The sequence below is a fragment of the Ursus americanus genome, chromosome 26 (genome assembly GCF_024610735.1).
Source record: "Ursus americanus isolate L20-20 chromosome 26, mUrsAme1.1.p, whole genome shotgun sequence".
NCBI classification, from domain to species: Eukaryota; Metazoa; Chordata; class Mammalia; order Carnivora; family Ursidae; genus Ursus; species Ursus americanus.
This window is the reverse complement of record NC_142152.1, coordinates 43,629,191-43,652,479: the sequence shown is the minus strand read 5'-3', so window position 1 is coordinate 43,652,479 and position 23,289 is coordinate 43,629,191. Positions and strand designations below refer to the sequence as shown.

Sequence of the window (23,289 nt, the reverse complement as noted above, 5' to 3'; positions counted from 1 at the left end):
CAAAAGGGGGTGGAGGCAACAGCCTCTGCCCGGTCTCCTGGCAGAAAGAATGAAACCTGGCTATGGTAGAGTGACTCTAAAAAGCTGGCTGTAATAATCCATAAATTAATAACTCATAGATTACTTAAAACAGAGTAGGAAGATAGAGATCCACTGTTTTTAAAAGCTAATGCTTTTGAAACAAAAATTAAAAAGGATTAGAAATATAAGGTAAATATACAAATTAAATAATAATAAGTATGAAAATAATAAAAATGAAAAATAAAGATCTAAACATAAGTATTAAAACTAAAAAACTATTAGTAAAGACAGAGGTAAGTCTGCACAACCTTGCATTACACAGATTCAGAGATATGACACCAAAGTACGAATAACAAAAGGAAAAAAAATTGATAAATTGGACTTTATCAAAATTAGAAGCTTTTGTGCATCAAAGGATATTACCAAGAATGTAAAAAGAGAACCTACAGAATAGGAGAAAATATTTTCACATCATGTATTTGGTAAAGTTTTAACATCCAGAATATATAAAGAACTCTTACAACTCAACCACAAAATGACACAGTCCAATTTAAAAATGGGCAAAAGACTTGAACAGGCATATCTCCAAGGAAGGCCAATGAGCACAGGAAAAGATGCTCAACACCACTGGTCATTAAAGAAATGCAAATGGAAGGCACAACAAGGTACCACTTTATGCCCACTAGGACAGCTATAATAAAAAACAGAAAATAACAAGTGCTGGCAAGGATGTGGAGAAATAAGAACTCTCATATACGGAAGGAATGGGAAATGGTGCAGTGTTGGAAAGTATGGAGTTTGGCAGTGCCTCAAAAAAAGTTAATTATTTAATTATTTAATTACCATAGGAGCCAGCAATTTCATTCCTAGGTATGTATCCAAGAGAAAGGAAAACACAAGTCTGCATAGAAACTTACACATAAATGTTTATAGCAATATTATTAATAATAACCAAAAGGTAGAAAAAATCTAAACGTCCATCAAGGGATGAACAGAGCAACAAACTGACACCTGAAAAGGCACAAAGTGCTGACACATGCTCAACTTGGATGAACCTTGAGATTATCACGTCAAGGGAAAGAAGCCAGTCACAAAAGGTTGTTTATTGGATAAGGCCATATATATGCAGTACCCACAGTAGGCAAATCCATCGGGAGAGAAAGCAGATTAGTAGTTGCCAGGATATGGGGGAGAAGGGAGTGATTATTTAAAGGGTATAGGATGTTTTTCTGGGGTAATGAAAGTTTTAGAACTTGAGAGAGGTGCTGGTTGCACAACACTGTGAATGTACCAGATGCCACTGAACAGTCTGCTTCCAAATAGTTATTTACGTCACGTGAATTTCACACCAATTTTTAAAAAGCTAATGCTTTCAAAATTAAGCAAGGAAAGAATGCTTTCAAAATTGACAAGGAGGGAATTAACAACTAAGGAATTTTATCAGATAAGAACAATTTTTAAACAAAGAGAAAAGCAGCCACCTTTAATACGGCACGAGTAGACCATGTACAGGGAAATTATAGTCTAAATGGGAGAAAATTTTAATAACGTTACTTTTTTCTTTTATAAATAATCAGATATGGATGACTGATAATGCTTGGGGTACGCCTTCAGAAGGAAGGGGCGCAGTTGAGTAGATCAACAGGGACAGAAAGTCACAAAGGCAGAGGACACCAGTCTTACCTTCCTCTCACAACTGTCAACAAAAGCTGGAGGCTGAACATAAATTGTAGGGCTGTGACGTGACAACCCAACTTTATAGCATTAGGAAGGCAAAATAAAAAAACTTTTCACACAGGGTTTACTCTGATAAAACACAAGGTCAGAGGATGGAGCAGAGAAACCCCCTTGGGCTTCTCTATGAGCTCCTATCCCCAGAACAGCACCAATAAAAGCCTCCTGAAAGGAGCAGCCGAGCTTCTCCATGGGTCCCCTCACTTTGGGTTTTTTGAAGTAGAGGGAGGGCTGTGTCACTGTTAATTTTCTAGGAAAAAAAACGTGGTTACAGAATATTCCTAAGACTGTATATTCTCTGCAAATTCTTTCTAAAATTAGTTCAAAAGTGCAAAGAATAATAATTACTATATGAGTCAGATAGAACACGTTTTAATTCACAGAAAAGTTCCTGAAACTGAATAGACTGAATTTAATAAATACTACCTACTTAAGGGGGGGATTTGTTAAGAATAGGGATTAAGAGATGGATACAGATCACCAGTATAATTTTAGGAAATTACCTAACTTTTCTTCATTTTCTCACTTTAAAATTTAGCTAATACACGGAAAAGCACTTGGCACAGTGCCGGGCACACAGTAGGGACTCAGTCAAGTGTTCTCTATCGTGAGAGCCCTCTGAAGATGCACACGACATCCCTGGGCCTTAGGCCATCAGCCCTCCCAGTGTCCTGCACAGACTCCGTTAGGCTTCTGTCTGCACTGTCATCACTTGGTTTTATTTACTTCTTACTAGGCTATGAGGTATTTCTACTTCTCAGCACCTGATATGATACAAAGCTCAGCAGATGTTTGTGGAATAATCAGAAACAGCCCTTGACAAGACAGATCTGAACACTCACCTAGTGGGACGGGGCTCAGCAAGAAACACCTTCAACACAGGTATTGAAGGTGATCTCTACAGGTTGAGACTGGGCATGGTGGCCTCGTGGGGACAGCACTGCAGGTGGATGAGAACAGAAGAACAAAACGCCCAGACCACCATAACCTTATAATCCTAGGAATGCTCTATAGCTTAACAATACTTACACTAGGGACAGTAGAGCTTTTCTTGCGTTCAGGAATATCAGCCTTATTGGGATTACTTGCATTCCCAAGCATGGGACTGGCTGGAGCAATTCCCTTTCCTCCAACGGCACTTCCGCTTGATTTCCGGGAAGGAATTCCATCTTCTTTGAGGTCACTATCTGCAGTGCTGGTCTGACTCCTTTTCGGATATGCCACAACTGAAGGAATAGCTGGTCCAGCTAAAATAAAGAGTTTACTTTTGAAAAGTCAGAATGTAGTTTTACATTTTATTCTGTGAAAATAAACATATTTTATAAGATGACCTAGGACTGCTATCATCTAAGAAAATACAAGACAGTAAAATCCTATAGGATATTTCCCATTCATGTATAAGGTCTTCCCTATGCAATGAGTTCAATTTTGAAATTTCACTTACTTGTCCCTTTCTACTTTTCTTAAAGTTTTGGTTTTGTTTGTTTTTTAAATTTATAAGCTTGTATAGTTGTGCTTCAGAGACATCTTCAGGGATTGCTGTCCACTGAAAACATCTTCAAGTGCTACTGTACAGATAAATAATCAAACTAACGTGATGCACACACATCATGCAGAATGAACTGCTTCACCTGGTGTATCTGGGTGAACTTTATCCTTTTTTGTATAAGATATGCCTTCACCTTTTGGAACAGAACAGTACAGACTTATGGGTCATTACTTTCGAAGTTTTATCCTGGATCTTTTTTAAAGCACTCATAATCTTCTAGATAAACAGGAATTTGAGTAGACAGGGAAAGGGGATACAAGCAGAGGAATGCCAGTTCCTCATGCAAGTAACAGGGTGAAAGAGGGCAGTGGTTCCCAGCCACACCCCCACCCCAGGAGGAGCACACCTAGGGACATCCTGGATGGACAACTAACTGATACCCTACAAAAAAGCATCTGGAGACTCTGATGGTAGCACAGGAGATTTGGAGTTCAAAGAATTTTGGAAATGAACAAGATAACTAGTATATTCGATGTATGTCATCCAGTGGTAATCTTCAGGAATGGAATCAAATGCTCATCATTTATTCTACAGAAGAGACTTTATATTTTACATCTATTAAACAGAGCTTGGGGTAGGGTACAAAAAGGCTACTTCTTGGACAAAAATCTAAATGGAAAATCTATTTGGAACTGAATTAGAAGTATACAAAGGTTTGCTTTTATTTATGGCAGGGAAACAACGAAGCTCTGAGTTTGGGAATTTTAACATAAAAAACAAAGAATTAACCAAGCATGGGTGATATTACCCTTAACTCTTATCTTTCTTCTCAACATCATGAGACAGCTAAGGACATCCTGCACTTTTAGGGTTACTGCTGATCTGCTTTGAAACCTGGCTCAGACTGCACAGCCTCACCAGCACCACCTGTGTCCGGGGCGAGGTGAGCTCCACGCACAGTAACCACCCAGGCCCGGTACCAGTCAAGCCAGAGCAGTTCCATCTCAAGGACTGTTCTTTTCCAGCACAGCCACCCTCTCCATCCCAACCTCTAGTTCCCTAAATACTGGCAACCACTGGTCTGGTATTCATCTCTGGAATTCTCTCTTTTTGAGAATGTTACAGGAATAGAATCAATTTCACGACACCTTTTGAGACTTTTTTTCCCCCATTCAGCATAGTTCCCTTGAGATCTATACAAACGGTTGCACCCATCAATACTTTGTTTCTTTTTATTGCTAAGCAATGTTCCATGATGTGGCTTTCTCATATAGAAATGTGGTTTTCACACAAACTTGGTAAATTTGTCTTTTCTTTCATGGCTGTTAGTGTTGGGGTTACAGTCAAAACGACCCTCACTAGTCCAAGTTATAAAGAAAAAGCAAATTATCTCGTTTTTTTCTTTTAATATTTCTGTATTTTTTATATTTACATCTTCATTCCGAATGGAATCTACCCTTGTATAAGATGTGAGAAATGGATGTAAATTTATTTTTTTCTGATAACTACCATATGCCCCAATACCATTTACTAATAAACCAGTGATTCTTGATTCTTTACCTTTTTTTTTTTTTTAACAAGACAAAGAACCCTTTGAAAATCTAATGAAGATCACCCTTCCTAGAAAAATACGTACGCACATACGGGGAGAGGGTTCACACAGGTGACCCAAATTAAGAACCACAGAAAAAACTTAAGTTGTAATTTTACAGAAGCAGGCATATATAAACTGTTGGCATCCGGAAGCAGGAAACGGGACAGATGAGAGGACAAGCTAAAAGCTGGGTTAGTTGCAGGCCTGTGACTTGGTATCAATGGGCTGTGTTTTACTAGATACTGTATGTAGAATTTATCCCATTTTTAGCACTTAAAAGAATATAGCCAGAGGCATAACTGAATCTTTCCTTTACTGACTACTATGTTCATCCACATAAAAGAATAAAAAACAGCATAGAATCAGGTCAGTGACTTTCTATATCCATGGATCTCTGGAAATATTCTTTTATTATTTATTTATTTATTTATTTATTTATTTATTTATTTATTTATTTATTTATTTTAAAGTAGGCTCCACTTCCAACTTGGGGCTTGAATTCACAACCCTGAGATTAAGGGTCGCATGCTCTATCAACTGAGCCAGCCAGGTGCCCCTCTTTTATGCACTTTTTAATATTAGAGGCTCCAAGAAGGAAGGATCATTATTATTATAAAAAGACTACTCCGTGAGGTAATCGATCAGTGGGTTTGTGGACAGAGCCACAGGACCCAGGGCCAGAGGTCCAGGGGGTTTCTGTCACAGGTGTTCCCACTTCTATGTAACCTCGGGAGACTTGGTGAATTCTCTTGGCCTTTATCCTTATTGATAAAATGGGGATTAGGTGAGTGTATGACACCATGTCTAAAGCTCTTTTCAGCTCTAAAATTTTCAGAGCTGGAGAAGAAAGGCATTACCAATCCAACTGGAATATATGCACTTAGGGAGGAATGAACTTATTAAGATAGTCACTAGAGATAATGAGAAAACGAAAAAACCCCAAAAACAAGTCAGTTCTCCACCCCCCTCCCCAGAATGAGGAATAATTAACTGGGTGGTATAGAGTAATCTGCAGGCATTTTGCTAAATGCCTTGCTGTCCAGAGGCACTGAAAACCCCTCCTTAACAACTAACCTGAACATGAACAAAGAGACAGAGACCTAGATCAACACTGGGTTTACAAATGCCATGTGCACAAATCCTAGCATCAGAACAGGTTCTTAGCTCTCATTACACCCTAGAACAGCAGCCATGTTGACAGCTTATTGACAGTGTCAGAATGGCGTGCTTCACCCACCCAAACCACACAGAGAGGTGGCATCAACAGGAAGAGAGATGGACACCGAGCAAAGTGTCATCACTCCTGGTACACAAAGCTGTCCACACCTGGAATGTTCTGTGCTGGCATAAGTGCCAAATCTCAAGGTGAAAACATGGAAGTGGATGATGTCCAGAGAAGGGAAATGAACTGAACAAGAGATAAATGGGATATTTTTAAAAGTCAGGACCAGCCAAATAAATAGTCTAGGTTCCTGAATTGTAGAATGCTGGAATTAAAGGAATCCCTGCAACATTAACATTCACAGATTACAGGCGAATAAACACACACACACACACACACACACACACGCGTGCACGCTAGTCTCTGGATCCCCACACATGGGGCTGCCTGGAAGGCAGAATAACTGTTAAGTTTAGTAACCATATCTTTTTCATAAAAGATTCACTTCTATGGTGAATATTTTAAGAGTGAGAGTGTTTAGATACATCAACAGCTACAGTGTGTGGCTGAGAATGACCCAGGTCAAAAATTTAAACCAAGTGAGGCAAACTGGAGTTCTATACATATTCTCCACAGCTGACCACATGTAGCTACATACATTTAGCTTAAGTCAAACTGAAAACCATTTCCCCAGTTCAAGCGCTCAAGAGCCACATGTGGCCAGTGACTACTCTGTGGGACAGCATAGACCTAGAACATTTTCATCATTGCAGAAAGTGCTGGACAAAGCTCAGGAAAGTAAATCTGATGCAGAGATGGGGAAGAGAGCAAACAGAAAACCAGAGACTGAAGCAGGAGTGCCAAAGGATTGAGTGTACCAAGGAGATCAGAACCTGAGATGATCGTGCCATCACTGGCAGGACTGGTAGGAAAGAAATGCCCTGAAAGGAAATCAAGTCAATTTCCCATCCCAGTAGGCCTTAAGCCAAAGGATGCTTCCCAATGTTAGGAAATCTCTTGTGTAAGGGGAGACTGCAGGAGAACACACTGGAATGGTCTCAAACTTACTTACCGTGGTCACTGTACCGCCTCTGCTTCTGGCTGGAAGAAACACTTCTCTGCACCTTGTGGTGAGGAGACTGGCCAGTACTGTTGTTGAGGTCACTGCTTGGCCTAACCTTAGCAAGTGAAAGATTGCTGCTAGAACTGGAGTCACTAGCATCCAGCTAAGAGGAAATAAGAAGAACAGAGCAAACCACAACACGGACCCAAATGGTATGTTAGGAAACTAAACTTCTCATAACACACAGACCTCTCACAAACAGTTCATTTACAGACAAAGAATCACAAAGTACAAAAATGACAACCTTCAATTTGGGCAAAAATATTTTTCTGACTGGTGAAAAAGCTAATGAAAGGACAGGTATTTATGATCTTTCTAGGCTTTTTCAAATAATTTAAAATGCTCTCTGTTTACTTCATCTCATACTTTACATCATTTCTAAACTATTAATGACTATAGGTTAACTTATGACATTCAAGTTTGTGACAATACCCACCGTTAAAGTTACTACCTCAAAGTTAAAATAGCAGTTCATAATGGTCATAGCAGTTAGATCTGTCATTTGCAGGTAAATTTAAAAATGAAATATTAAATATTACACATATTAGCAAAATAAAAACTAAGAAAAGAGCTTACTAAACTCATCATTTGCCTAAAAATCATGTTAGCTCTTTCTGATTACTCTTACCTCTGAAGATTTTCTCCCCAAAAGCAAATATGTAGCTGTGATCTCATCATATTTCATTTTACTAAGAGAGTCTTGAATTTCTTCTTGTGAATATCCCATTCCCACCATAATATCTAAAAGAAGGATATAATATAGTTTATGTGTTTTGTTTGGATACAAAACCACTGTTACAGGATAAAATAATTTCCTTTATTTGACTCAAAACATCGTAGATTCTCTAACATAAATGGGCGATTGGCTTATTTCTGAGTTACTAAGTGATATTCTAGGAAACTACAAGTAAGTTCCTAAATATGATAAAACATATAAGCTGACTCATGTAACTTACGTTTAACTTCCTATTATTCCCATTTTAGGCATACCCATAGGAGTCAAAACAGAAATACATTACTTGCACACACACAAGCATGCAGGCACAGAATAGTTACCTATTCTTTTCTGGTCTGAGATGTCTAGTTCTGGTTCAACAAATGGTTTAAGTTCATCTTCTTCATGCCCTGCATTGATCCATCTGTCCTTCATGATTTGCTGAAAGGTGAACTGTTCATTAGCAGCATAAAATAAAACATGCTGATAACCACAATATTTAGAAAAATTTATTTTCAACATTTCAAGGATTATATCTCAAAGGATAACTTAAAAAAAAAAAGTCTTTACTGTCTTAATTCCTGCTTAAAAAGCCCCAGGACAGTGTTCAATATGTTATACAAACCAAGCAAAGCTCTAGAAATACTGTAAAGACTCTCCAAAGTCGTTACTAATTTTGCACTTATGCAATTACCTCTAGAGTGCCTCGTTTTATTGGATTTAGCACCAGGAAACGTTTGAGAAGGTTTTCACAGTCTGTGGACATGTAGAAAGGGATTCTGTATTTCCCTCTTAATACTCTTTCTCTCAGTTCCTTTGGGGGGGGTAGGGAGGAAAGAAAACTAGTGAGTCAATTTTTAGGTTAAAAAAGTACCCACTGAGACCCCATCATACTGACAGATCATTAAAATATTAACCCTCATCATTTAACAAAATGTTTAGCATTCTGAAGAATGTGGATAACAACTAGTTCTTATACCTTTAGGTTCTGTCCATCAAAGGGGAGTGACCCGCTGACTAGAGTGTAGAGAATTACACCAAGGCTCCACACGTCCACTTCTGGCCCGTCATATTTCTTGCCCTGGAAGAGCTCTGGGGCTGCGTATGGAGGACTGCCACAAAACGTATCCAGTTTACTGCCAACAGTAAATTCATTGCTAAAACCAAAGTCAGCTATTTTAATGTTCATATCAGCATCTAACAATAGATTTTCGGCCTAGAGGGAAAACATCAAGACAAAAATGAAATTTAACCAAAATAGAATTAGAACTGTGATAGAATTAGACATTTCATAAAAGCTTTTTGTAATGATATAAAGTTAATATATCCTAATGAAAAAAATGAGAAAACATTCTTTCTAGAGGAAAAACAAAAAAAACAGGAGATAAATCAGAATTTCTAATTTTATTTTTAAGTAATCACCATACCCAATGTGGGGCTGGAACTCACGATCTTGGGATCAAGAGTCAGATGCTCTACTGAGCCAGCTAGGTGCCCCAAATTTTCTAATTTTTTTAACATTAAGAACCAGTAACAGATACAAGGTATAGATTAACTCTGGCAATATTTTAAACAACAAATGCCCCGTGATCAAAAAAATCATTTAAATAGTTTCTCAATTAATAATAATAAGTGGCTTTTAAAAAAATGAACACTTGCTTTAAGTGGACAGCCACATCTATAAAGACTGCTGAAGAGCTGGGCAGTGGCTATTACCGGGGAGGGGAGAGTCCCAGGCCTCAATCAAGATACAGATCACAGTCATTTTCATTTCTTTTAGCAAATACCTACCACGTGTCAATGACACATCCAGCATTATACTTGTGTCTGAACAAGACAGACAGGGTCTGGCCGTCAAGGAGCTCATGAGTTAGAGGGGGAAAGGTAGAAAACCAAGCAGCTGCACTCTGACCTAAGTGCTGTAACTGAGGATGTGTGGGGAGCCATGGGCCCAGCACTCAGAGGTGCAGGAAGGTTTCCTCGAGGAGGTGAAATCAAAGCTGCTGCCTGGAGGCTTAGGTAATAGTAGTGGGTGTGAAGTGGTAGGCAGAATAAACAGTCTGAAAACCCAGAAGGAAAGACAGAGTATGTTTTACACTCAAGAAATTGAAAGACAGTGTGTGGAAAAGAGGTGTAGGGGACATGGCCATGGCCGAATCACAAAGGGCCAGTTGAGTGACTGGAAGGAAGTTCAAGTTTTCAACCTAAGGGCAATGGGAAGCTGTTAAAGAGTCACTCAAGCAGGAAAATGACAATCTTTTTTTTTTTTTTTAAGATTTTATTTATTCATACGACAGAGATAGAGACAGCCAGCGAGAGAGGGAACACAAGCAGGGGGAGTGGGAGAGGAAGAAGCAGGCTCATAGCGGAGGAGCCTGATGTGGGGCTCGATCCCATAACGCCGGGATCACGCCCTGAGCCGAAGGCAGACGCTTAACCGCTGTGCCACCCAGGCGCCCCGGAAAATGACAAAATCTTATTTGTATTTTTAAAAGACCATTCTGGTTGCAGCATGTAAAATACACAAAGGAGGGAGAGGCAAGACTGGAAGTGAGGAAGACCAACAAGAAGCTGCTGTACGAGATGCTGGCAGTCTGGATGAGGACAGTGGTCCCGGGGACAGAAAAGAGCACAATCAAGAAAAGTTTAGGTAATAGTAGCAAAAGGACCTGGGGATTGAGCGGATGGTAGAGCAAAGGAGACTGAGGCACAGAGGGACATGAGATGTCAGAATGAGAAATGAACATTCCAGTTCAGGAAGGAAGTGAACCTTCTGAACCCAAGGGATAGGGGCGGGGCTTAGTTGGTGCCCATCTGTCAGCTGGGCACCGGGTCCCAGAAAACAGCTCTGGCTGCAGGCATGGATCTGGGGGTCATCAGCATACATTGAGCTGCAGTGGACCCCAGTGATCTCAGTATGGGGGGTGGGGGTGAAAGAGGGAAAGTTGGATCAGGCACAAGTAAGGTCAGTGGTACTAGAGTGGACATGTAAGCAGCACAGGTGGATGTGGAGAGGGACAAGCAATTGATGATAATGACATGCACAGGGGGAGGAAGTGAATACCAACAAATCTAGACAATGTTTAGGGAGATAAGGCTGTGAAGGTGGAGAGAGAAAACTAGCGTATCTGGAAGGGGACTTGGGGTGGAGAATTTTTTGGTAAAAGATAGTCCAGACTTCAGCATGTTTTTGTAAATACCATTGGTGAGAAAAGCCAGTAGGTAGAGAGGGCCTAGAACCCAGACACAGGGTCAGCAGAGCCACCCTACTGACTGTAACAAGAGGAATGTTCTGAGAGATGAAGGGTGGGCATGGGTGCAGCTTACTTCGCAGGCTTGCTGGGATACTGAAGGAGTTTCTGCCTGGCATTTCTATGTTCTCCAGGAAATAGAAAACCTTATTCTATGCCAAGAGTGAGGGCAGAGGCGAAGGAAGGTGCAGTAGGTCTCCAGGCAGCACCACTGTTAACAGGAGAGAATGGTGACCAGAGACACAGAAGAGGTGGCCAGGTGGCACCGAGGGCACCGTCTAGGTGACCGCATACATTTTTGGAGCCCCCACTTGTTTGGTAGTGTGATGATATTTCTATAGAGACTTACTATGAGCTACCTTAACTGAAATTTCAGATTTTATTTTTATTTTTTTTAAAAGAGAGAATGAGCAGGGAGAATGGCAGAGGGAGAGTCTCTGAGAAGCAGACTCCCTGCTGAGCAGGGAGCCCAATGCAGGGCTCCATCCCAGGACCCCGGGATCATGACCTGAGCTGAAGGCAGACACCGAACTGACTGAGCCACCCAGGTGCCCCTGAAATGTAAGATATTTTTAAGAAACTTCGTATTTCACTAATACCAAGACCTGATTACAAGGATCAATTATTACAGGATTTTCTTTTTCTTATTTAATAACACGGTCTAATCTGTGACCACCAGAACTGAACACATACAGGTAGAGCATACACTCACAGACTAAGGGCCCTGCAACTCACCTTGAGGTCTCTGTGAACAATCCGCTTTTGGTGGCAGTACTGGACTGCAGATACGATCTGCATAGGAGAGACACAGGTTTATCATCATCAAGATGAAAACTTCATTAATGTTCACACATGCAAAATACTCAGTGAGCACCTGTCTGTGTGGATCTCTAAAAATAATTTTCTTGTGCTTTGAACTTTCCAATTTGGAGAAATTCAGGGGTGAGGCCGAGAAGAGATAGGTGAGGATGTTCTTCCTGCTTTCTCTAGTTTTCACTGGAAAGTCTCTTCTTGGGCCTACCCCTTGACATTCTGGATATCTGTGAATGAGATGCCAGGGCCCAACAAATCACCCTAGCTGCCCCCAGACCCAGGACTGGATGGCTCTGGTGCAAGCTTTTCACACCCACGTAATTAACTTGAAACCAAACTGGCACTTATAGGCTATCCATGGCCAGGAGTTCATCCAGGTTGGGTCTCCTCTGTTAATTAATTCTCTTCCCAGTCAGGACTGCTCCTTGTAACACTCTTCCTTTTAGCTGATGTGGGTTCAAAGACAGCAAAATTTACTTCACCTCTCTGAGGATCAGTTTTCTCTTCCTTAAAATGGAAGAGTAAATGTAATATATGTGAACTATAAACTAGGTAAGCTATTGTGTGCTTGATCAATAAGGGTCCCTCCTACTCTCAGCAAATGGTATGCTTTTATTTAGTCAACTTTGGATCACTCCTGTGAGTAGTACTGTTGATTAAACAACTATTCTGCTGAAATTTCACACTTGTAATTTTTTAAGAAGCCTCCTTACCTTTCTTTTCTTTTCCTCCCTCCCTCCCTCCCTTCCTCTCTCTCTCTCTCTCTTTCTAAGATTTTATGTATTATTTATTTGAGAGAGACAGCACACAAGAGCGGGTGGGAACAGCAGAGGGTGAGGGAGAAGCAGGCTCCCCACTGAGCAGGGAGCCTGATATGGGGCTTGATCCCAGGATCCCGGGATCATGACCTGAGCTGAAGTGAAAGCAGACACTTAACTGACTGAGCCACCCAGGCACCCCAGAAGCCTCCTTTCCTAATTAATAAAAGTTTTATATACCTATTATAGGAATTTTAGGGAATATAAAAAAGGTTTATTATAAGCACATGCCTGATAACATCTCTCACTGTTTTAGCGTATCTGCTTCTAATCTTTTTGTTGGTGTTATGCAGTGTAACTACATATGACCACATATACACAAAACTGGGGTTCTAATGAAAATACTGCTTGTTTCTCCAGTTATCATCAGCTTTTAATTGTAAGCCCCACACACCCACCTACACTGGACATAAACACTCAAGAGAATGCTGTTTTTGTTTTTAGTAGGCTCCACGCCTAGTGTGGGGCTTGAACTCAAGACCCTGAAATCAAGAGTTGCAAGCTCTACTGACCGAGCCAGCTGGGCATCCCAGGCTGCTTTATTGGTTGGCATTCTGGTTTAGAACAAGGAGCAAGGAGAAGCTGGATTGGGGTTAGGGTGGGGTGATGCCAAATCAGGGCTTCACTAAGCAGCTATATATGTTATAAAATGAATATTCACAAGATCAGATCCACTTACAATTAACAAAAGTAGAAAAATTCCAATGCCAAAATATGGTTTAGAACACCTGTTACCTTGGATGATCATTTACACTGTGCTACTCTCCATGAAAGCTGGGAAAGCGAAATAGCTTTGTTTTCCCAAAACAAACAGGTGCACTGCCTAGGACCTGGGTACTGCTGACCTTACTTGTGCCTGATCCGACTTTCCCTCTTTTCACGCCCCCCCCCCCCCGCCCCATACTGAGATTCTCCTACAAGTTATTTTAAAATTCTGCTTTTGAGTAAGATTTGACAATTTCCTACCCTTTCTCAAAGAGATCAAAGAAGTTCTCCTTTTACTTCCAAACAACTCAAAGTTAACCTTTTAAAGCCACAATAACGTGAAAATACTCAACTTTAAATCATTGTGGGTTTTTTTTTTTTTTTGCATTCTTTTAAGCTAGAAGCAGTTATTTCTTAAAAAATACTGTGAATCTGGATGTTTTCCAGATTGAAATATAAACACAAACCTAATTTACCTCCAGTTAGACAGGAAAAAGCAGAGGCAGGAACATTACTAACCTACCAAGAAAGAGGTGAGGAAAGATGATGGAGCCAGGAATCTAGTCTCTCTTTGAAAAGAAAAGAGTTCATTTAAAAGCTTAAAACCACACAAACGATCATTAGGATGAGAATGGCCAAGGAGGTGGGAAGGAGACACCATCTGCTGATGGATGTGGAAAGAAGGGCCTGTTTCTGACATAACATTTTCATGCGGAGTGTACCTTGTGTATGGCATACCTTCCTCTTTGCCACAAAGAGGAAAACTTCTTATTTAGTCAAAGTAAGAATGGCTTATAAACTTTTGGAAAGCATGGCAATTAGCAACAGAGCTAAATGGAAACACCAATATCCTGACTGATCCTTCCAGGTTTAAATGAGGGATCTTAAGGAAATATTATGGCCAGAAAAAAGGATTACATTAAATTGTAAGCAGTGTAAATCAAGGAATTAGTTGTCAAAGCACATAAATTATCTTTCCTTGACCAACTAATGGGTTCCTCAAATAAAGACCTCAGAGTTTCTGCAGGAAATTTATTTTTTTTAAAGGTTATTTATTTATTTGAGAGAGAGAGAGAGAGAGCAGGGATGGGGTGGAGAGGCAGAGGGAGAAGAAGCAGACTTCCCGCTGAGCAGGTAGCCCAATGTGGGACTCGGTCCCAGAACCTTGGGATCACGACCTGAGCTGAAGGCAGACGCTTAACTGACTGAGCCACCCAGGCACCACTCTGGAGGACATTTAGAATGAAAACCTGAGCTATTGCCTCAAAATGTAGGTTAGTAAATGTCTGAGTCCCTCTGACAAGTCAGACCCCGCCAGGGGGATGGGTGGAGACAGAAGAAATGAGAAACTGTCACAGAGTGAAGCGCTAATTGCTTCCTTGGAGAGGGTCAGGCTCAAACGTGCTATTGCTGGCAGCACTCACTGTTTGTCTGCTCCTCAACAGTCAACAAAACATACCCACATAAATGTTTGCGAGTCAGAAAGATTCACCTTAGCGGGATGGAATTTAAGCTTTATGAGGCAAAAACAAAACCTCCTGGCTTTTAAGTGGTCAATTTATAAAAATTAAGAGTATGGTTATGGAAAAGGCCAAAGAGACTTTGTTTTGTCATAAAGAGAAGCCTGAGCCTCCCTCCACAGACCACAGAATAAAATAATATCAGAACTGGAAAGTACTTCAAAATTAATCATTAAGTATAACCTCCAATTTCTGTAGGTAGAAAAGTTGAAGATATATGAAGTTAAATAATAGCCAAATATTGGTCTCAAAATTTGTTATTTAATAGTTTTTAATTCAAAGTACCATTAGTATTTAAGTTAAATTTAAGCCTACATCTGGCTTATGTAAGACAAAACTAATAACAAATTTTGAGATTGTGACAGTCTTCTTGCTAAAAACTGGGGAATGGTTTCAATTAATGCAATCATAGGTGTTTTGAAAGACTCTAGATTTTTGAGGCTAAACTGTCAAAAACTAAGGTTAAGAGTGAGGTGAAAATCTTGATAAAGCTAGAAATGGAACCCATGGTTGCCTCCTGCACAGTGCCTCAGGCATGAAAGATACTTAATAAATTTTTGTTGAACTGAATGGCCAACCCCCTCCCAGCTCCATCCAATGGGCCTTATAACCATTTAGAGAGGCAAACACTGTTTCAGGGTTTAATAAGCAAGATAACTTTATTAAATTAATAAAGGTGCACTAATTCATACCTGTCTAAATTTAGCTCTTGCTTCTTTTTCCTTCATTCTTCCATGTGCGACCAAATAGTCAAATACTTCACCTATAATCGAGAGAAATAAAAGTAAGCAGAAGTCCTACTTCTGAGCATTAATTTTCCCATAAATTGATGATGTTTCACTTTTAGGAATGCTCTAATTTTTATTTTTAAATACAGGCATGAAGATAACAGAAATATGTGGATTCTGAACTAAGCTAGCCTTAAATTTAACTATAAGCAAAAGTTCTTTAATAAAATCTTTAAGCTAGAGAAAAGCCTTAAAATTAAAAGTTCCTATGTTTATATAACTTTAAAGGGTTATGTTTTCAATGTGCTTAATAAAAACTGAAAGTTAAAATGGGAAAGTGATATGTGTTAAAAGAAGATGACATCTTCACTGTAGGATTACAAAAAAAGCAGTTCCTGAATATATTAATTCATTCAACAAATATTTATTGAGTGCCTACTAACTGCAAGGCACTGTTCTAGGCTCTGGGGAAATACAGCAGTGAACCAAGTAAAGTCCTTTTCCTCACGGAGAGTTTATATTCTAGTAGGGAGAGACAGGCAATCAACAAACAAGTGAATAGTATGTCAGCCGATGAGAACTGTGGAGTAGACGCAAGGGAAGAAACAGGAAGTGTGTCTGCATGTGCAAGTGCTTTGGGGACTACTATGAGGGAGTGGACAGTGTTGTTATCGGGGAGAAAGAGTTTAGGCAGAGCAAAGAGCAAGGAGGCTATGTAGCCAAAGAAGTGTGAACAAGGAGAAGGGAATTAGTGGATGGGCATGGGAGATAGGAAGGAAGGGTGAGGCCATGAAGAGTACCTCAGGCTTTGCTCTGAGTAAGGAGAAGCAGAGAAGGCTATGAAATGACTGACCTCTTACAAGGGTCACTCGGGCTGCCAGAGGGGGAGGAGGTCAGGGTTGAGGAAGGGACAGAAAGACAAGAGAGAGTAGCACAATAATCAGAGCAAGAATGAGGGAGGCTGGGCCGTGAGCAGGAAGTGGCAGTGGTGGTGAGAAGTCGGGGCTTTGGGACTCCATGGGAAGGTCAAGCCAACAGAACGAGCGGGTGGACATCCACTTGGTAGTTTACACAGTATTAATTCTTCAGGGAAGAGGTGACACTTCAGGAAATACATTAGTATTGCCAATTGCTTATCAACTGGGTATAGAGAAACGATACCTCTGAAATCAACAGAAAAGGGTACTAATTGAGCAAATTAGACATAAAATGTGTTTGGGAAAGAATTACATCTACTTCACACAAATAAACAGTATTTCCATCAGCTTAGTGACAACATTCGACTAAAAAATTCTAATACTTAAAAAATGCTTAGTTTCAGAACATAACAAATACTTTTGAGGAAAAAGTTACAATGAATTATATATTAATATCTCTAATTTTTAAGCCTCTAGCCTAGCTGAAACATTTTTAAATACTAGACGGGCATAAATATTTTCAAGTTATCACTTGACTGCATAATGATCTTTTAAAATGCATTATATATTGTTAATTCACACTACACATTTGTTTAACTATGATGAATTATGAAGTTATATGTCAGCCCAGTAAAATGTCAGCATTTTCTAAGCAAATGACCTTTCCACTTGTAGAACAGTATACAATGTCAAAACAAGTGGTTAAAAAGTGAAAACAACTAAAGATGTGTGCATATCATATGAAAAATGGTTTTGACTTAAAAAAAAACAACTAATGGATTAAACCCACTAGTTGCTGTACCCACTAGCTGTTGTAGAGTAACATGGAGAAAAGTCCAGTCTGTCAATATAATTTTAAAATATTTTTATAAATTCAAAAGCAATATAAACCTCTTAAGGGATTTTGGAACCATAAAGTCATACTCACAATCACTAAGTTATAAATCAGGAATTCAACCCAGGTCTCTTTATTTTCCTTATTAAAAATGTATTTCAGCACTCAGATTAAGTAGCTAAACTGAAAACCTCGAAAGGCTATTTATTAGGAAAAAGATAGCAAACAGTGGCTCTCCCCACCCAGGTCAGGGACCATGTGGTTGAGAGGACACTGGACAGGTCCGTTCGGAAAGCCCTTGGTCCTAGCTGGGGTCCTACCACTGAATGAGTGACGGAATTGCTGGCATAGAATAACCTTCCAGAGTTTTAGTTTCATCTGTAAAAATTAGGCAGTTGCCTTGGATGACTTCTAAGATTCCTTCCAAGTATAAAATTCTATGATCGTACCAAATCGAAAAATACCAGGTTAAGGAGGAGTAGGTAGTCAATTTAACGAAATTTTGGTTGTTGCAAATGACAAATGTAACCACAAAAAAACAGATGTCCTGGAGATTGGTAGTGCTTTGCTGAGCTGGTTAAAACAGCCCAAGCCAAAAAAGCACCACCACTCCTGAGGAGTGCTGTTACGATGCTGAGCAGTGTACTGAGCCCTCAGAGGAGGGCTGTGTTAGCACGTCCACTAAGAAACTCAGAGACATGTTGACTTATCAGGTCACACTGTCAATGAGAGGCCCTGGCTGGACCGACCCCGTGTCTGTGTTTTCGAAAGCCCGCGCTCTTTCTACTAAAAGTGGATGCTTCTCAGATTAGTTTTGCCCCTATATAAGAGCAATCTCTATGACCCTAACACCTAAAATATATGGGAAAGGAAAGCCATGACCAACTGACCGATCAGGAGAGCCTATCTACTGTCAGAAGGCTAGGGCTGCGGGCCTGGTAGGGTGACCACAGTGACTTTCCAGCCTCTGTTTCCTCGAGGGTAAAAGCCCATCCTTCACTGCCTGGTTACATCAGGAGTCATTTTGAGGGTCAAAGGAGATCTGGTGAGAGAAAGCACTTGTGCACTGTAGAAGCTACACAACTGAAAAGGTTATGAACGTAACTCTGTATCATGAGGAGAAAGGATTAGAACTTCATATAGATTTTTGGTGCTGCAATTCAGTTTCAGCTCTTCCTCCTCCTCCTCAATTGCGAAAAATCCCAACTAAATTCTCAAACCACACATTTAAACTCTAAATCACACAACTAATAATGAATTAGGAGTATGAAAAAGTGGCACCAAAGGTTTTCCTATTGTAACTCATTCCTGCCCACGGCAGGTTTACAATCTTTTATTTAATGGTTAATTCATTCCAATGAGGCTGTGATTGAATTTTCTGTCTGATCAAAGAAGTGCTAACGATAAAATAAAACTCCTGTAATCAAAACAGTCGAAGCCATACTTATGTCCCTAGTTAAACCCCGTATGTCCCTAGTAGTCTGTGACTTCAGAAATGCACTTTGGTTCTTATTTGTTAAGCATCTGCTATGTGCCAGGCACCATCTAGAGGTATAGAGGGAGGGAGCACACACAGACCAATCAGAAAGTTTCCGCTTTCCAAGGACACGGAGACTCAAACGCAGTCCAAAAACTACAAGCCTAACCCAACCTCAGCCCCAAAAGGAATATCTCTGTAAAAGAGAACAGTTACATACATACATTTCAGAAAAATGACTACATGTATACAGTCTTATAGGCAAAAAATGACAAGTCCTTAATCTTTAAGGAAAATCTAAATATATGCATTGCAACCACCATTTCTGGCCTTGGGAAAGATGAACATCAATGACATTAAAATCTGATTAAAAAAAACCATCGAATAGGCAGTACACATTTATTCCAAACATACTAATGCACTGATATATTTAAAAATCCAAGTTCTTAAACAAAATGTAGTGTGCATATATACATAATGGTATATTATTCAGCCTTAATGAGGAAGGAAAACTCTGACATGGATGAACCTTGAGGACATTACGCTGAGTGAAAGAGGCATAAAAGGACACGTGCTGTGCGATTCCACTCGTGACTACTTAAGTTACACCCGCAGAGACAGGAAGGAGAATGGTGGGTGCCAAGGGCTGGGGAGGAGGAGAGGGGAGTTAGTGTTTAAGCAGACAGAGTTTCAGTTTGGGAAAATGAAAAAGTTCTGGGGAAGGATGGTGGTCATGGCGACACAACAATGTGAATGTACTTAATGCCACAGAACTGTACACTTAGAATGGTCAAGATGCTAAATTTTATGTGATGCACATCTTACCACAATAAAAAAATCCAGGTTTTGGATATTATTAATAATGCTAATAGTGAAGTACTTAGTAGCAATCCACAGAAGAGCCAAGACAGCTTTTCTGATTGTCATGCTACTGTAGGACGACTCTGGATGTTAAATGAAACCTTAACAATTAACCATGTGGGCAGTGTGGTTGTGTATTCTTCTAAAGGGGAACAAAGAAAGAAAAACCACAGAACTTTCTTACCTCCACTTGCATACTCCATGATTAGATAGAGCGTTTTGTCAGTTTCAATGACTTCGAACAACTTCACTGGGGGAAGGGATAGGATACGGGAGAAAAAGAAACAAACGTCTGTATGCATATACACTGCACATATAAACTCTAAGTACGAAAAGTAACTTTTACACTGTTAACAATTTTCGTAACTGGCCGTCTTAACAGAATGTTTTTTGGGAATTTTATATTATTACAACAACACATTTTATAAAAGCATGGAATTCCATAAAAATAAAGATATTTCTGGGTGCTCAAATAATGTAACTTTGACATGCACTCAGCAGTCCAGCCTGTGTACCTCCTCGCATCTCCTCTGTCCTCGTCCTGTATGGTGCCTACACTGGCTAGCTGCCCTCCCAGCAGATTGTGCTTTCCCCTCAGGAAAAGGGTTCTTACTTCACATTCGACCTGCAGGAGCTGTTCAGATCTACTCTACTTCTCCAAGTTTAAGTGCGTTCACTTGTCATTATGGCTTTAAGAATATATAGAACAATTTCACTTGAGACTTCTGCTGCTTGGGAAATTTCTGTTCACTTGTTCTCAGAGAACAAGGTTCTTTTGTTACTATTCTGAGGCCAGAGATGGAAAGTTGTAGAAGGGATTATGCTATAATTAATTTAAAAAAACGTTTTAAAGAATGATTTGCAATGGGTCAGTGTGACTTTGCTACATAGCAGTCCCTTTTACAGCTCGAAATAATATTTCTATTACTTTTAATTCACAAAACCATACCAAACCAATCAAAAATATACATATTTTAAAATGAAAACACAGTACATTTCTAAAGCTACTGAATCACTAATTTCCATATCTACTTTATTTTGGTAATACATACTCTAAAGTTAAATTTACCAAAAAACAGGGGATAGGGTGCTAGTCTCTTATACTGCAGGCTATTTTCTGACACTTTAATATAGAGTATCAGACCAAATAAAGTGGCTAACATAGTATGTAATATATGTTTGTTGAACTGATGAATAAAACTATCATATCATTTCTAAAATGGTATGTTCAGGTTGTCAGGAAAAATAAAGAAATTTAGGCATATATGCTGGTAAACCATCAACATACAAATAAAACCTTCCTAAAATTCCAATGTAAATATTGGCTCTTCCAGAAAAGCTATCTGAATCCAATGCAAATTTAAACTTTTAGAAATTCATATCTATTATCAAAGATATGTTATTTGGGAGTAAACAGAACTCTAATCAGGGCACAACTTAACTAACGAAAGAACAAAATAATTATGTTTATTTATTTATTTTTTAAATAATATTTATTTTGCTATATTAGTCACCATACAGTACATCCCCAGTTCTTGATGCAATGTTCCATGATTCATTACTTGCCAAAATAACTATGTTTAAGTTAGCTAGTTCTAGGCTGCAGTAATCACTTATTTGGTGAAAAGATGGAATCTGAAACCAAGAATTAGCTAGCTAACCCCAAAGGGCTGAAATGAAAAGTGAAGAAAGGTTTTCTTCCCATTATTATATTCCTTGTTATTTTTCTCCAAACATCGTATTTCACTGATTCTAAGATTAAATTTTTCCACATTTTAACTAATTATCACTAAGAATAAGGTGATGGCTTAGTGGAATTTTTTTCCTTAGCAGCGTGTAAAACCAATAATGTCTTTTAAATGATGTGGTTTAGATGTGATGAAATAGGGTACATATAAACTTTTCCCTCCTGTGGCTCCATTTTATCTTCTATTCTTATGCTTTTAAGAATTCTTGATAGGATATCCGTAACATCAAACTTCATCCCTCCCACTTCCTAGAACTGATTTTGATATTAAACTGGTAAAAGTGGCTGTCTTAACAGCTATTTCATTCTTGAAATAGTATTTTTAGATTGTAGGAGCTATCACTGTGTAAAAAAAGTTATATTATTCAAAAAGAGCTCTATTATGTTATATGTGGGCTCAAACATTTTCATTGAGATGTACATACGAAATACTAAGTAATTTGCATACTTTCCACCTTGTTCCTATAATTAAGATGACAGCAGGACCATGAATGACCCTTCCTCATCCTTACTTACTTATTTTTAAGTAGGCTCAGTGCCTAACATGGGGCTTAAACTCATGACCCTGAGATCAATAGTCACATACTCTACCAACTGAGCCAGCCAGGTGCCCTATACCCTTCCTTTAAACCCACCTCATCAAACCTAGCTCTGAGCTATGCACAGAGTGCACATGAAACAAATCTGGGCTATGCAAAAACAATTCCTAAAAAAAATTCCATTAGATAGCAGGTATCCTGTATCTTTTAAAATACGATTCAAGGGACAAGTAATTTCTTAAGAACACTGCCATAGCAAAACCTGTTAAACCTTTGAAAATCTTAACTCTGACTTATTATAATTCCCTTTTCCATATATGAATTAAATAAAATTATGTTCTAATATGCATTAAAAATTGGAAAGTTATGATCTGATTAGAGTTTCTATTCAAGAGTTTAATACCTAAGCTTTTAACCTGTCTTTAGTAATTTAAAAAAGTTAATACAAATGATCAACAGTTTGTATAAACATGTATTTTATGAAAAGTGTACCTGGGCTGGGAGGAGGGAAAGAATCTCTTATCACTCCTGGAATATAGGTTTAGACCCCAAATGGAATGCATTTAGACCCAAAAGTATTTAAGAAAGCAGAAAATACCTATGTTTGGATGATTTAAAATCTTCATTATTCTTACTTCTCTGAAGAGCTAAAAAACAAACACATAATCCCCCAACACAGGTTATTAAACATTCTATTCCACTGTTGCAATACAAATTTAAATCTTCTCTTCAATAACTGACCCACTGATAATGTTCAACGGTCTACATCTAACACTAGCATGAAAGTCCAGGGGAGCAATAGATGCTTCAATTTTAGCTCCTGGAAAAGCAGAAGTCGCAGAGGAGGATATACCACAATCTGAATTATATTTTGCTACCTTGAACATATAAGATCAGATTTAGGCAAGAATAGTCAGTGATTAAACTCAGTCTGATTCAATATCTACCCCTGGGTAGATACTGCAAATCCAAACGTGTACAGTCCTAATGAACCACATCATGAGAGTATTAGGACTGATAATTCCAACTAATTCTATGAGAAGATTCTGAACAAAACCACTTTGGGAAATCCTTATTGGAGAAGAAAGATAATTTAGCACGGTGGTTGTGGCAGACTGTTAAATTAATGGTCTAATGAGTCCTGCCTCACAAGTTCACACTTTTGCTTGTGTATCCAGTGCTTGCTGTCTTGGAATGATGTTGCCATGATATGAAGAGGCCAGTCTAGCCTCTTTGAGGA

General features: G+C 39.1%; 1 protein-coding gene and 1 non-coding gene across 10 annotated transcripts in view; both read right to left on the bottom strand.

The window, feature by feature from the left end:
- MARK3 (microtubule affinity regulating kinase 3) overlaps positions 1–23,289 on the bottom strand; it is a 114,328-nt gene that overhangs the window by 18,066 nt on the left and 72,973 nt on the right. For 5 of the 9 annotated variants that reach the window (XM_087856259.1, XM_045777198.2, XM_045777200.2 and 2 more), the window contains exons 4-13: positions 22,648–22,696; positions 19,948–20,013; positions 15,638–15,708; positions 11,825–11,881; positions 8,818–9,054; positions 8,533–8,652; positions 8,180–8,279; positions 7,752–7,864; positions 7,073–7,226; positions 2,785–3,002 (exon numbers count right to left, since the gene is read on the bottom strand). In XM_087856259.1, the coding sequence (XP_087712385.1) occupies positions 2,785–3,002; positions 7,073–7,226; positions 7,752–7,864; positions 8,180–8,279; positions 8,533–8,652; positions 8,818–9,054; positions 11,825–11,881; positions 15,638–15,708; positions 19,948–20,013; positions 22,648–22,696 (1,185 nt within the window). The remainder of the gene's footprint in view (positions 1–2,784; positions 3,003–7,072; positions 7,227–7,751; positions 7,865–8,179; positions 8,280–8,532; positions 8,653–8,817; positions 9,055–11,824; positions 11,882–15,637; positions 15,709–19,947; positions 20,014–22,647; positions 22,697–23,289) is intronic. The other 4 variants (XM_045777201.2, XM_087856257.1, XM_045777204.2 and 1 more) reach the window with 2 other exon arrangements.
- TRNAN-AUU (transfer RNA asparagine (anticodon AUU)) lies at positions 22,047–22,119 on the bottom strand. Its single transcript has one exon. It is a non-coding gene; the product is annotated as a tRNA-Asn (tRNA).